This window comes from Hemicordylus capensis, chromosome 4, assembly GCF_027244095.1.
Source record: "Hemicordylus capensis ecotype Gifberg chromosome 4, rHemCap1.1.pri, whole genome shotgun sequence".
Lineage (NCBI taxonomy): Eukaryota > Metazoa > Chordata > Lepidosauria > Squamata > Cordylidae > Hemicordylus > Hemicordylus capensis.
Window position 1 is genome coordinate 295,173,085 of NC_069660.1, and position 15,356 is coordinate 295,188,440.

At 42.7% G+C, this 15,356-nt stretch overlaps 1 protein-coding gene across 6 annotated transcripts in view; it reads right to left on the bottom strand.

Moving 5' to 3' along the window:
• Nucleotides 1-15,356, bottom strand: part of CSMD3 (CUB and Sushi multiple domains 3) — a 1,041,917-nt gene that overhangs the window by 56,007 nt on the left and 970,554 nt on the right. For all 6 annotated transcript variants that reach the window (XM_053246219.1, XM_053246218.1, XM_053246216.1 and 3 more), the window contains 3 exons: nt 12,568-12,741; nt 5,888-6,061; nt 4,933-5,006 (listed from right to left, as the gene is read on the bottom strand). In XM_053246219.1, coding sequence (XP_053102194.1) covers nt 4,933-5,006; nt 5,888-6,061; nt 12,568-12,741 — 422 coding nt within the window. The remainder of the gene's footprint in view (nt 1-4,932; nt 5,007-5,887; nt 6,062-12,567; nt 12,742-15,356) is intronic.

Consider the following 15,356-nt stretch of genomic DNA (forward strand, 5'->3'; position numbering starts at 1 on the left):
AATTGGCCTTCTTAACACCTGCCGCACATTGAGTCGACACTTTCAACAAGCTGTCCACCACGACCCAAGCTCCCACTCCAGGTCAGTCACTCACTAACAACTCAGATCCCACCAGCATATATGGGAAGTTGGGTGGTTTTTTGCCCCAATATACATCACTTTGCAACTGCCAACACTGAACTGCTTTTGCCATTTTGTCACCCACTCCCCCAGTTTGGAAAGATCCTTTTGGAGCTCCTCACAATCTTTTGTGGATTACACTACCCTAAATAGTTTGGTGTCATCTGCAAATTTGGCCAACTCTCTGCTTACCCCTGCTTCTAGATCATTTATGAATAAATTGAGGCACCCCACTTCTTACTTTCCTCCATTGTGAAACTCTCCATTTATACCTACCCTGTGTTTCCTGTCCTTCAACCAGTTACCAATCCACACATGTACTTGTCCCCCTAGCAGTACTTGCCTGCTACGTTTTCTCAGGAGTCTTTGATGAGGAACCTTGTCAAAAGCTTATTGGAAGTCCAGGTATACTATGTCCAATAGATCACCTTTATCCACACACTTGCTGACACTCTCAAAGAACTCCAAAAGGTTGGTGAGGCAAGATTTACCTTTGCAGAAGCCATGCTGGTTCTCCCCCAGCAGGGCCTGTTCTTCTATGTGCTTTACAATTCTATCCCTGAGAATGTTTTCCATCAATTTGCCCGGAACATAGATTTAGCTAGCTGGCCTGTAATTTCCCAGATTGCCCCTAGATCCTTTTTGGAAATCAGTGTTACATTGGCTACTTTCTAGTCCTCAGGTGCAGAGTCTGATTATTTATGTATTTATATTATTATTTAGTTATTACATTTCAAGACCGCCCCATCCAAAGGCTCTGGGTGGTGCACAACAAGTTTTAAAAACATAAAAACAAAAAGAATTCAAAACACACTGCTTAAAACAATATAAAAACAATTTAAAAACCTTGGAAAACCAGGCCAAACTAGTAATTTTTTAGTGGTCTCTTAAAGGACAACAATGAGCCTAAATTACGGATATACAGCTATAGAGAAGGCCCGGCATGAAGTCAACATGCAATGGGGATAATAAAGAAGAAGGTGCTCTCTGAGGTCACCTCAGAGAGCCATTCAGGACTTTAAAAGGTAATAACCAGCACTTTGTCTTTTGCCCAGAAACATACCGGCAGCCTTTTTAAAACTGTTTTAAAACAGGCATAATATGGTCTCTTCGGGTTATCCCAGAGACCAGTCTGGCTGCTGCATTTTGAACTAACTGAAGTTTCTGAACTACATACAAAGGCAGCCCCACATAGAGCACATTGCAATAGTCAAGCCTGGAGGTTACCGGCTGATGCACCACTGTTTTGAGATCGTTCTCTTCAAGGAATGGATGTGGCTGTTGAATCAGCCAAAGTTGATGGAAAGTGCTCCTGGGGCCATTGAATGGGCAAGGACTGGGCCCTGAGACATCAGACAAAAAAGTGAATATGGGCTCTCACCCTCAACCTCGATGCCCTCTTGTTTGGAGAGAGGGGAGGGGGTAGCTAAGAGAAAGTTGTCACTCAGCTGACAGGTCCCCTCACTGTCAGGAGTTCATCACACACACACACACACACACACACACACACACACACACACACACACACACACACTTGTTCAATTATAGCTATGCCTCTGAGTCCTGGTATAAACAGTACTGAGCTAGATGCACCAATGATCTAACCCAGTATAAGGCAGCTTCCTATGTTCCCCTAAGGACAGCATAGAGAGAAGTCGTTTGTTTTTCTAGGAAGAGGGCTTGATGACCTTTGCTTTGTGGGAAGCTGGAAGACTATGTGGTGTCTTCCATTTGTGTGTGCATGCACATGCATGCACATGCAGGGCTGGGTTAACAATGGAGATAACTGGAATCACACACTCTCCCTTACAAATGCACAGATATCTCACCACTTCTAGTGGTCTCCACTTCTGTTTGCATTAAACAGAAGCCTTTGTCTATGTAGCTGCAGAGGAAATCTTGTAAGCATATAGGTCATCCTTGCTAAGGTAACAAAAGCCCTGAATCAAGTTTATAACCTTGAAGAGTTCCTTGACCCTCACACCAGGCTATAGTTTCTTATCCTCCTGTCTTTTCTGTCTCTTTTGAATATCCATCATTTCCCCTTCCAGCTGCAGCAATACTATGCCCTTCTTTGTTTCAAGCTGCTTACCAAAATGTTGCCAGAAGGTTCTTAAGGGGACAGGAAAGCATTTAAAAACTGAGTCGATCTTTGAAATCTGGGCTGAATGTGTGCAGAAGATGTTAACTATACTTTGGGGGCTCCGAGAGAATTTCTCCCAAGCATTACTTTTAAAGCAAAGTAGCCTGTGATTTGTGCAAAATGAAAAGTAGAGATATGCATGAATCGGATTCTGCGATTCAATTCAAGTTCAAATTGAATTGCAAAATACTTTAATTGATGCACTGAAACAGCGGTCATTGCTGGCTGTTTCAGTGAATCAACTTGAATATATTTGAGTGGTTCATCAATAGGGAGCAATGAATCACCCCATTGTTTCCCATGGGTAACACCAAATTGGGCTGATCAGTGCTACCTACCACCCAATTCACAAAAGAAATGGGCAAGCGGGCAATATTCATTGTTTTAACCTTTCCCCCCAAACCCCTTAGGCTCCTATGGGGGTTTGGGCGCAAGGTTTGTTTTTTTTAAAAAAAATCGCCCACTTGCCCATTTCTTTTGTGGGTTGGGTAGTAGGTAGCACGTATAATGCCATACCACCTAACCCACTTTGCTGTTCTTAAAACCTAACTAGGGAAACAATGGAGTGATTCAAGTTCCCCATTGTTCTCTATGGCTGAAACAAGCAGTGCGCTCAAATTTTGCAACCCTGCCTTGAAAAACATTGCAGAACAGAATCACATAGTCTTTCCCAACACAGAACACCACATTTTGCCAAACACAACGTCCAAAAATGACCCAAAAAGAATCACTGCCAGCCACAGTGCCTACACTGCAGTAACACCATTGGCACAAGTTGCTCTCTCATGCACAATTATGACTCCTTCCTTCAGCACTACAACAGCTGCCACAGCAGCCAACAAGCATAGATATAAACTCAACTAGAACATCTTCAGCCACATTTTGACTAAGTACACCTTGCCATTCAGATTGCAGAGCAGACCAGGCCAGTGAGTGAAGCAGAAGTTAGTCTCAAGGCCAGACATGGAGCTCTTTACAGCAATCACCAAGAAAGATTACACATATGGATGCAGAGAAAGCTGAGCTGTCACTGTCCATTTTTTGCCACAGCTCCATCTCACTAACAAACCAAACCACAGTTCAAGGAAGGAAGGAAGTCGCCCATGTTCTGCCTTTGTCAATCTGAGACCCAGCAAAATCTCATAATATAGCTGCAATAGCACACCATTTTATACTCAAGTGCTGAGAAAAGAAAACCACAAAACCATACCTTCCTTGATTCCTTTCTACCTCCTCTCCTGATGTATCCTCTTCAAGGGCACATTAAGGGCTCCCTCTCCTCCCCAGGCCCTTTGAAAACATTTTGAAATTTCCTCCTTTTTTGTTCCGCCTCCCTCCACTCAGCCAATGGGGCACAGTTGCCTTGACAACACTTGGTTGGTATGATAAAAAGCCAAACAAGAAACAAGGAGATCTCCAGCATATTGGAAGCCATTGCTAGAAAACCAATCAGCAAGAGGAGAATGCCCACCCGAAAAGGCACTCAAATCAGTTCGTGCTCAAATCAGGGTCAATCTGAATCTAAGAATGATTCAATTCAAGTTGGAACCACTCGAGTCGGCTCGATTTGAGCTCAAATCTATTCAACTCGAATAAATTTGTACATCTCTAATGATAAACACTTGCTAATGCAGAATTTTATACACTATAATGTAAAGCATGAACTAATGCAAATTGTACAGTGTAAGAGCACACACAATGATGGTTAGTGAATTTATTCTTACCATATCACCCATAGCAATTTGATCAGCTTAGATTCAGAGTAATCTAATTTAGATTCAAAGTAATCACTCCTCGTTAGGGGTGTGCATGGAACCGGCTGGTCCAGTTCAGGTCGAGTCCAAATTGGACCCAAACTGGAATGGGCCAGTTCGGTCCGGCACCCCCTCGAATCCCCCTCATTTTGGTACGGTCCAGGGGAGGGTTCACGATGTTTTAAAAAATTTTGTATTACACTTACCCACTCCTGGGGAGTTGTTTGAGGCAGCAGTGTGTGTGTGGCTGCAGAGGTTCCCCCTCTGCCTGCTGGCCTCCCTTATGCCATAATTCAGCCACACCCCCACTGTGTGGTGGCTATTTGGGAGGCTAACACGCTGAGGGGGAAGGCTGAAGAGTGGCCGAATTATAGCATAAGGAAGGCTGGCGTAGGAGGGGGAACCTTGAACAACTCCCCCAGAGGGGGTAAGTGCAATTTAAAAAAATTAAAATCATGAACCCCCAGGGGGTTCGGACCGAATGGGGGGTGATTTGGTTTGACCCCAAACAGCTGAACCAACCCGGTTAGATGTTGAACACGTTTGAAGTCGAACCTGTTCGCAGATCCCTAGTCCTCATGGGATTTTATTGTGTTGAACAAGTATTGGTGTGCAGTCATAATGGCTAAGTCACCAAGTTCCCTTTTCATATTCAATGGGAATTTTGCTTCATTTTAACTCCTAACGATAAAGCTCACATGTAATGGCTTGTATCTGAAACCCAAGAAGAACAATCTGAACTCTGCTCATTTAATGGGTTTTCCCCGCCTCTCCTCCTCAGTGCAGGTCCAAATCCCCCCAAAAGCTGTCTCTGTGGGTGGGAGATCCCTTGGAGAATGTGGCATGAGGAGGTGCAGTGAGTGGGGGAATTGACTAAATGAGAGTGCAATATAAATTCATCTTAACCAGTCTTACCTGATAACCAAATGTATTGTTTTGTGATCCATGACGGGGAATTCCAGGGTTTTCACATGCTGTGCGTGTAGGTTCTAAGGAAGAGAAAATTGTAAAATAAAATGCATTGCTATATTTAAATTGGTTAAACTTAATCTGAAGAGTGTGAATCTGTTTGTAACAAAATTCATATGAAGCTGGTGAGATTTTCAGAACTGTCGAAATGTAAACTGAGCTGCTTGAATCTTCATTTCATAACTTATTTATGCAAATATATTAGCAAAACTTTAGCTTAAAAATACACATAAAGTAAGTGCCTTACAGCCTGACCTCAGGAACTGCTGGATGGAAAACAATTCATCAGTTCTACTACTAGTTCTGGAAACCAATAAACGTTCAAATAAAAAAAGCAAAACAAATGTAGGGGGAGGACATTTTAATATAAACCACATATCTTTTGTTCTCCCCCTCAGGCCAAATTATACAATTGCTTGTGTGCATTTGTATCGCAAAAGGTGTTCTCATCTAAGTGCTCCTTATATAAGAACTTTTTCCGCTCTGTATGATCGCAGTCTTGGGCTGATGATCTTTAGTTATGCACATCTGTTACGATATGGAGTTGCCAATATCCTGTATATATAGGCTTGTATCTAAAAATGCTTCACAAAGAAAAGGTTTGGTTTCACTTGGTTTCCCCCCACTTGTTTTGTTTGGTTTGCGGGAGGCTTGTCAATTTCCCCTTCTGATCTGCAGCCCTGCTGTCCCAGAAAAGCTGCTCTGCAAGGTCCCTGAATCATCTGGAGAGGTCTTTGATCTGTTGGAGCCATTTTGGAGGGAGTTGCAGATCAGGGAGAAGATCAGTGACCCTCCCTCTAAAAGTGGATGTGGTAGATTGGACCCAGTGAAAATAACATTGCACAGTTAATGAAAAAGTGTAAAGAAAGCCTGCAACAGAATAAAATCGATTCCACTATACCTATGCAACGAGGAGGTGACCCACTCCATGTGCCATCTGCTTGACAGATCCGAGTAGTAGAACCAACCAATACAAATGGAAGGTTACAGCTAAAAGAGACCTCAGACTGATAAATGAAGCTCTTGCCTTCCCTTTTGCCTTGTGAAGGTACTCCTGGATCACCACAAAACTTTGCTGTAGAAAAAGACAACAGAATGTATTCAAGCTATATAGAAAACTAAGTAAACCAGCTGAGTGGCTTTGGTTGTTTGGCAATAAAGGGGGAGGGCAGATAGAGAGCATCAAATGTCCTGTTCTCTGAGTTTCCTTTTCCACAGCATCTGCATTTTTAGAAGGCATTCTACACACAGAGATATACAAAAACACAGTGGCAACCTAACACGGGCACTACAGGCCCACCACACACCACTGCAGGGCTCTAACACATACGGTGCTGCTGCAGCACAAGAGGGCTATTCCAGAAGAGCTTACACTTGTGTAATCAAAGGTAGAAGCCTATTTGCATTACTCCCTGGAGTAAATTCCCGCTCACTCAAGGGTGAGCTTGCCTCTTCCACAAAAGTGTCACCATGTGTTAAAGTCCTGCCATGGCATGTACAGGTCTGTACTGTGTGTGTCACACTGCAAGACATGTCAGCCATTGTACATGGTTTACTTATCATACTGCCACAAAGTGAAACTCAGTTTGTCACTGAATGTCCAAAGCTGTCAAATCTACATTCTCCACCTCACAGCTTCTTTGTATTAACAAGAACCCAAACTCTCATAGGAACATAGGAAACTGCCATATACTGAGTCAGACCATTGGTCTATCTAGCTCAGTATTGTCTTCACAGATTGGCAGCGGCTTCTCCAAGGCTGCAGGCAGGAATCTCTCTCAGCCCAATCTTGGAGAAGCCAGGGAGGGAACTTGAAACCTTCTGCTCTTCCCAGAGCGGCTTCATTCCCTGAGGGGAATATCTTGCAGTGCTCACACATCAAGTTTCCCATTCAGATGCAACCAGGGCAGACCCTGCTTAGCTATGGGGACAAGTCATGCTTGCTACCACAAGACCAGCTCTCCTCAAGAAAATATTTTTAAACATTTCTCACACAAATAAATTCTAAGCATTCTGGGAGTTGGGTTACTTTTTTTTCTAGAGATAACATGTGGAGGAACTGCATTATTCAATATATTTTTTTCAAGCTACTTGCTATTGTTTGATACTTAAGTCACTGCCCATTCACATGGGTAACCATGGAAACCAGACATCACAACGATTCACTTCACTCTTATTTTTCTCTAGGTTGGACAGATATGCAGGTAAAATATTACTATTTGCAAAATTGGGAGCCAGTACACTCTGGGAAGCCATGTATGTACAATGGAGCATCTATAGAACTTTGGTTGAGAATGACAGACATCTTAAGATTGCATTCCAAAGAACACTTGCTTCAGAGCAGTCAATGTATATAAAGAGACTACATACACTGTAGTCTTCACAGCAAATGGGTAACTGATTGGCTGAAATTCTATTCACATGTAACTGGGAGTAAGACCTAGAGAACTGAGTGAGACTTCCAAGTAAGCACAGGATGGGGACGCATATCACACTGTACCATAATGTCTCAAAATTAAAACCTTTCCCATATAATACTATTATCACTTTCATTTATAATTTTTTTGACAATACATATAGAACTCAATTTCCCAGGTAATCTAACCCATTGCATTCACTTTAACATAATAATAATAATTTATTTCACATAATAATAATAATTTTTTACGAAGAAAAGGGGGCTGGGGATTCCATGCATGAATCCAGCATAAAGAGCCAGCATGCATTTGTTATTGTAAATGTAATGAAATCTCCAGCAGTACAAAATCCATCAATGTCAGCAATTTTATGATAATAAAACTTTCTGTATAAATGAGGTAATTTAATATAATATTTGGGGGGGGGGGAGTCCAATTGTCAGAGACATAGCCTGGAGTCTCTTCTGTACTGATATCTTCTGTATTGATATCAGTGAGAGTTTTGCCTGAGTAGAGGACAGTGCTGAACTTGCTTCAGGTGGCATTTTTGTCATATTTGTCAAACTCGCTTCTGCTGTATAAAATGTGAGGCATGCACTGCCACTGGTCTTTCTTCTACTACACCTGCACTGTCTTTAGGAACTAGAAAATCCACAGGACACAAAACCATGGACATCAATATGTACAAAGTTTTGTTGTCTCATCCTAGCTGAAGTACAGCCTGATTCTAGGAGTCAGGTCTCATTTCCAGGGTGCACAGGACCAAGCCCAGCTTCTCCAATGCTACTCTAGAAGTAATGCTAGGCATCTTAAGAGATCGTGTGCAGGGCATGAAATTATGCACTCCCACCCCAGTGCAAACTACACCTACTCTTCTCATGCAAGCCTTAAAAGCACTATCACATATATACTGACATTTAATGAAGCTAACCAGGGTTTGCAGCTCCTCCCTAAGCATTTGAAGATCTTTCCCCCTGCCTTTAACTCAACAAACCTCACCAAACTTAATAATCCATTTCTCTTCACAAAAAACATTAAGTGAGGAGTTGCTCCTCATGTTTTCCCTCTGTCTGCACCCCATCACCCATTCTCTTGTTTCTGCACCTCACTATTTTAAATCAAGTTTCAAACCCTGGTTTCCAATCCTGATAAAGAAGAACCCCTGGTTACACGAGCTGTACTTGTCACTCCTGATGAACTGCTTAATTGAGAAAAGAGCCTGTAAGAAAAGGTAGGAAAATGTGGGGAAAATTGGTTCTCGAGAGCAAGGAAGAAAGTGGGAAAGAGTTGAGGAGTGGGGGAATAGCCTTGTGGCTTGCTCCTCAGATCTTAACAGTGGTTAAGAAATCCCTAGCATTATGTTTGCACAAGTCCAATCTACAAGTCCAGGATGCATGGTCATGAAACGGATTGCCAGGAAATTTCAGATTGACAAAAGGAAGTACTTTTTCACACAGTACATAATTAGGGAGAGGCTAGTGGTCCAGTTTGGTCTCTTCTCCCAGTGGGATACTCCATAGTGGAGCAGGTGAGAGGATGTGGGCAGGGAAGTAGCATGGCAGTGGTGTTTAAGAATACCATCTACCTTACCAGGATCCCTGTCAGGGAATTGGCCTATATTGAATGTGTGTACCTAAGCTTAGGCACCAAGGGTAGACTGGGACTTCTGTTGGTGTACCAATCACACTGCTGCCCAACAGAGTCCTTAACTGAGGTGACAGATCTGGCTGCAGAGTTGGCACTGGAGTCACCCAGGCTTGTCATGTGGTTGGGGACTTCAATGTTTATTTCAAGACCGGGTTGTCAGGAGCGGCTAAGAAGTTTATAGTGGCCCTGACTGATATGGGCCTATCCCAACTGGTCTTTGGACTGACGCATACTGGTCACATACTTGATTTGATCTGATCAGGATGGTGTTCTGTGAGTGTGGACTCCTGTTATCTCACCATTGTCATGGATGGACCACCACCTGGTTAAGGTAGGACTTACAGCCACAACCCACCGAGGCAGGGATGAAGGACCTATTAGGTTGGTCTGCTCAAAAAGTTATTTGATCCAATAGGATTTTTAAGAAGCCTTGGAAGGGTTTAGAGTTGGCTCCACTATTGTGTCTGTCAATGCTCTAGAGCAAACATGGGATAATTGAACTCACTAGAGTAGTAGACATAATTGCTCCTAAGTCTCCTCTCAACCTGCTTCAAAATTAGCCCTGTGGAATTTGGAAGAACTATGCAAGCTGATGCAGCAAAGTAGATGACTAGAGCACAAGTGGAGGAAGCCTTGGAGAGAATCCGACAGATCCCAAGCCAGAGCACTTTTGAAGATCTATGCTCTGGCAGTGCAAGTGGCAAAGAAGCGTTCTTTTCTGCCCACATTGCTTCTGCAAATTCATGGCCAGCAGAGTTGTCTAGGGTTGTGAGAAGGCTAGTATATGCCCCTCCCCCTTGAATTTGAACTTGAAACCATCAGTTACTTGCAGTGACTTCTTTAATGACTTCTTAAAATAAATATCTCATATAACGGCTGAACTGGATTCCATGGTTATTGCAGAGTCCGCTTTGTTTGTTTTTAACATTTATATTCCGCTCTTCCTCCAAGGAGCCTGGTACATAGTTAAGTTTCTCCTCACAACAACCCTGTGAAGTAGGTTAGGCTGAGAGAGAAGTGACTGGTCCAGAGTCACCCAGCAAGAACTCAGGCCTCCCCGGTCCTAGTTCAGCACTCTAACGGCTACACTCTTATAGGATTAGATTGGATCAGTTTTAGTTTGTAACTTCTGAGGATATGGACAGATTGCTTCCTACAACCTGTTCTCTTGACCCTTGTAAAGTGTGCCATTGAGTTGGTGTCGACTCAGGGCACTCACAGAGCCCTGTGGTTTTCTTTGGTAGAATTCAGGAGGGATTTACCATTGCCATCTCCCGCGCAGTGTGAGATGATGCCTTTAAACATCTTCCTATATCGCTGCTGCCCGATATAGTAGCAGCTATATAGTAGCAGCAGTTGAACAACTTTTATATGTTCAAATATATTATATTTGAACATATAAAAGTTCAAATTAAAATGCTAAAAACCACTAGATAGCTAAAAAGCTTGGCTGAAGAGATGAGTCTTCAGCTGTTTCCTAAAGGTCAACAGAGATGGAGCAGCTCTAATCTCAGCAGGAAGTCCACAGCTCTGGGGCAACTACAGAGAAGGCTCACTTCTGAGTCATTACCAGCCAAGCTGGTGGCACCCTCAAATGAACCTTCCCTGAAGATCTTAATAGGTGGTGGGGTTCATAACAAAGAAGGAATTCTCTTAAATACCGTGGACCCAAACTGTTAAGGGCTTTATAGGTAATAACCAACACTTTATATGTTGCCTGGAAACTCATTAGCAGTGAGTGTAGTTCTTTTAAAACTGTAAGTAATATGGTCTCTGCGGGACGACCCGGAGACTAATCTTGCAGCAGCATTCTGTACCAATTGCAGTTTCTGGACTACGTATAAAGGCAGCCCCACATAGAGTGCATTGCTGTAGTCAAACCGGGAGGTTACCAACATGTGCAGCACTGTCTTAAGGTCACTAACTTCCAGGAAAGGGCACAGTTGGTGAACCAGCTGAAGCTGATGGAAAGCACTCCTGGCCACCGCCTCCACCTGAGGAATCAGAGAGAGGGTTGGGACCAGAAGTACTCTCAAACTGTGGAACTGTTCCTTCCAGGGGAGGGTAACCTCATTAAGAATGGGCAAATCTATCCCATTTTCTGAACTGCAGCTTCCTGCAAAGAGCACCTTCATCTTGTTTGGATTCAGTCTCAATTTGTTATCCCTCATCCAGCACATTTCTGTCTCGAAGCAAGCATTTAGGGAAATTATGCCATCGCCTGATGAAGCTGACATGAAGAAATAGATGTTGGTGTCCTCAGCATACTGATAACACCCTGCACGAAATCCTCTGATGATCTCCCAGTGGTTTCATGTAGATGTTAAAAAGCACGGGAGACAGAATGGAGTCCTGAGGGATGCCATACAAAAGCCCTTGCTTCGTAGAGCAACAGTCTCCAAGTAACACTGTCTGGAATCTGCCCAAGAGTGGAACCACTGCAAAGCAGTGCCCCCTACATCCAGTCCCCCCAGGGGATCCAGAAGGATACCAAGGTGTGGTCTTGTATCTAGAACTCTCTCTGGTTTCTCAGGTTGAGGCAGTGGCCAGGAGAGCTTTCTATCAGCTACAGCTGGTAAACACCTACACCCATTTCTGGAGGCAAATGACCTTAAAACATTTAAAAAGGTTTAATGGCTGCCAATATGCTTCCGAGCGAAATACAAAGTGCAGGTTATTACTTATAAAGCCCAGAATGGCTTGGGTCCAGGTTACTTAAGAATGCCTTCTTTGTCTTGAACGATGCTGCCTATTAAGTTGATCTGGGGAGATCCAGTTATGGTTGCCACTGACTTGCTTAGTGGCAACATGGGGCTGGGCCTTCTCTGTGGCTGTTTGAGGGCTTTGGAATATGCTCCCTGTCAAAATAAGAGCATCTCCATCTCTGATTGCTTTTAAAAAGACCTTCAAGACACACCTGATCTCTCAAGCTTTTCAATGAAATTAAGTTTAAGCTGTTTAATTGTTTGTATCCTGTGAAATTGTTTTAACTGTTTTTATCCTGCGAAATTGGTTTAAGTGTTTTATACTCTGATTTATATTGGTTGTTTTAAATTCTGTACACCGCCTAGAGATATACATATCAGGCAGTATATAAATATGATCAATCAATCAATCAAATAATTAATCTATGGAATTCTCTGCCACCCGATGTAGTGATGGCCACCAGCATGGATGACTTCAGAAAGGGGCTTAGACAAATTCATGGAGGACAAGCTACTAGACTTGATGGCTACAGGCTGCCTTTAGGCTCAGAGGCAAGATGCCTCTAAGTACCAGTCGCAGCGGGGTAATGGGTAGGAGAGAGGGCATGACTTCCATCTCCTGCTTGTGGGCTTCCCAGAGGCATCTGGTGAGTACTGTATGAATCAGGATGCTGGACTAGATTGGTCTTGGGCCTGATCCAGCAAGGATGTTATTTTATGTGTTACTAAAACTTTGGCTTTTTCATTTAAAAAATAGAGCTTTAATGGAAACAACAATCAAAATAAAATATAAACTTCAAAGAACTACTTACGTAAGCACTGAGGTACTTCACCACTCCATGTTCCATTTCCAACACAGGTCAAAACAGCAGGAAAAGATAGTTCATAGCCAGGCGAGCAGACATAGCTAATACTAAATCCCCAGTCAAAATTTGTTCCTTCCTGTCTTCCATTAGAGATCTGGGGTGGAGTTGGACAGGTAACAGCTGCAACAACATTTACAGTCATTAGGCACAGCAGCTGCAAATGTCCCCAGTGTCTATAGTTACTAGAAGAACCATATGGGCTAATTTAACATTTTTGGAGGACACTATCATTTTATGCATCATCACTGGAATAATCACATTTCTTTGCTGCTACTTTCCTGATATACCATACTTAATCATTTTCATGTCTAATATGTATATATATATATATATATATATATATATATATATATATATATATACCATACATACTGAATGTTGCATGCAGCCAGCAGAGAAAATAATATTGATGCTCAAAATATAACATAGAGGATCAGACACAGAGATATCTTATATATACATGTGTATTTACCCTTGATAAATAAGTAATATGATTTAGCCTTATAAATATGGTCCACACATATAGCTATACTGATATATAAAAATTATACTGTAGATACACACACACACACACTATCTATCTATCTATCTATCTATCTATCTATCTATCTATCTATTCCATTAACTGTAAAGAGTGCCTCATTATTAAGGTCTAAGGATGCAAATTAATAACTAATTAATCAAATACACAAGGAGAATGGTTTTGGATTATGTTTTTGGACAGACTGTGTATGAAGGAGTGGGCTTGATGGGTATGCAGGCTGTTCATGGCATATAAAAAAGATGAATCAGTGCAATAGGAGGAAACAATGGCATCTAATTGCAGTTTGATTTCTTCTAGAGACATTAAAACCCCTGCTGAATGAGCAAAGAGGCACCTTTTTGTATTTTATATTTAGCAGGGGGAGAGCCACGGTTCCTATCCAGCCCCAGAAAAGAATTCTTCCCATGGCTGCTGCTGCTGTCTACGTGATGTTTCTTTTTATACTGCGAGCCATTGAGGACAAGGCAGCATCTTTCTTTGTTATTTATTCTTCTATGTAATCTGCTTTGGAATTTTTTTGAAAAACTGTATATAAATATTTGTAGTGGTGGTGGTAAAAGCAGGTTTGGGGAGGAACTGACTCAAAAGGCTTGCAATCAAGTGCCAGTGGGGGCTGGTATGGATGGATCGGGGTGGGAGTGGGGGTGGTAAATGAGCAATGGGCAGATCAGGGGATGGTAAAAGTGCCTCAATGAGACTCATTCTCAGTCCTCTCACTCCATCCTGGCTGCAATGCTCTCCCTCGCTGCAACCAGCCATGGCATTAACTCCTTGCTCATGGGCTGGTCATTTGCCAGGTTGAAAAAAACATTCTGTCTGCAAGGGGAGAATGCCAGGGCCAGGCGCAGCAAGGGAGAGCAAGGCAGCCAGGATGGGACAAACGGCATGAGAGTGGACCTCTTCGAAGGGTCGTTTATCCACCCGCCACTGATCCTCCCATACTGTCGGCCACTGCCATCTGCTACAAAACACCCTTGGGCCGGGGGAGGAATGATTGTTCCAAGAATCCTATACTGAAGCTGCAAGCTCAAGTTTCAGATCTTCTTCTGCCCTTTAGGCAAAAGATTTGTTGGTGCCTGGTTGATTAATATATATGGCAGTGATGCTGAAAGAAGCACTGCTAAATAATAGGTAGTCAAGGATGGGGGAAAATAAGGAAGGAGAAGGGAATGTGAAAAGAGACAGAATGAATATGGACAAAGTGTAAGTGGAAATGGAAATGTTATGAGGGATGGAGAAAGAATTAGAGATCCGAGGGCAATTATATAGTGGCAAACCATGTTTCTGGTAAAGGCAGGGTTCCTGATTATGCAGAGAGGTCCCTACAAGCAAAGACCTATATGGACAGCCTGACACTGAAACAAAGGCACATAGGTTGGGGGTGGAGCCTGCTGCTATTCCAATCCCTCAGACACTTGTTCATTCTATCCAAATGAATATTTCAGAGAGGATAAGGAGCAGCAGCTTTTCCCTTCTCGCTAATGAATGTACCTGTATGACGTACAGATTTCACATTCACATTGTTTGGATTCCACTTAAAACATCAGGATCACATTTGAAGAAGTAATGTTTGAAGTGGCTGAATGGATGATTATATGAACAAACAAGTAGGTAATAATGGATTAAGAGAGTTTGACAGAATTTAACAAGAAGAAAGCAAGAGTCAATAAGACCCCTGCTAACTTGGCAAAGAGGCACCTTTTGATGTGGTGATTCTCTTCATTGAGCAGGGGGAGAGTAACTGGCCCTATCCACCCCCAGCACAGTACCTCAAGTGACTGTTGCTGGTAGCTACAGTAGCTTGTGTTTCTTTTTAGATTGTGAGCCCTTTGGGGACAGGGATCCATCTTTTGTATTTATTATTTCTCTGTGTAAACCGCACTGAGCCATTTTTGGAAAGGTGGTATAGAAATAGAATGAATGAATGAATGAATGAATGAATGAATGAATGAATAAATAAATAAATAAATAAATAAATAGCATGGGAGAGCAACAGAATTAGGGGTCTGCACAAACGGAGATTCATGGTCAGGTCCAAATGCTGACTGAACCATGGTACAGCAAACCGGTTTGGTCCAGTTCAGCTCAACCACAAACTGGTCCGGTGGTATGAGGGCCAGTGAAGGCAGCTTCTGGTGCTCCCTGCAGCAGCCCATGCAATGACTATGCAAATAGCCTCCACGCATGTGCA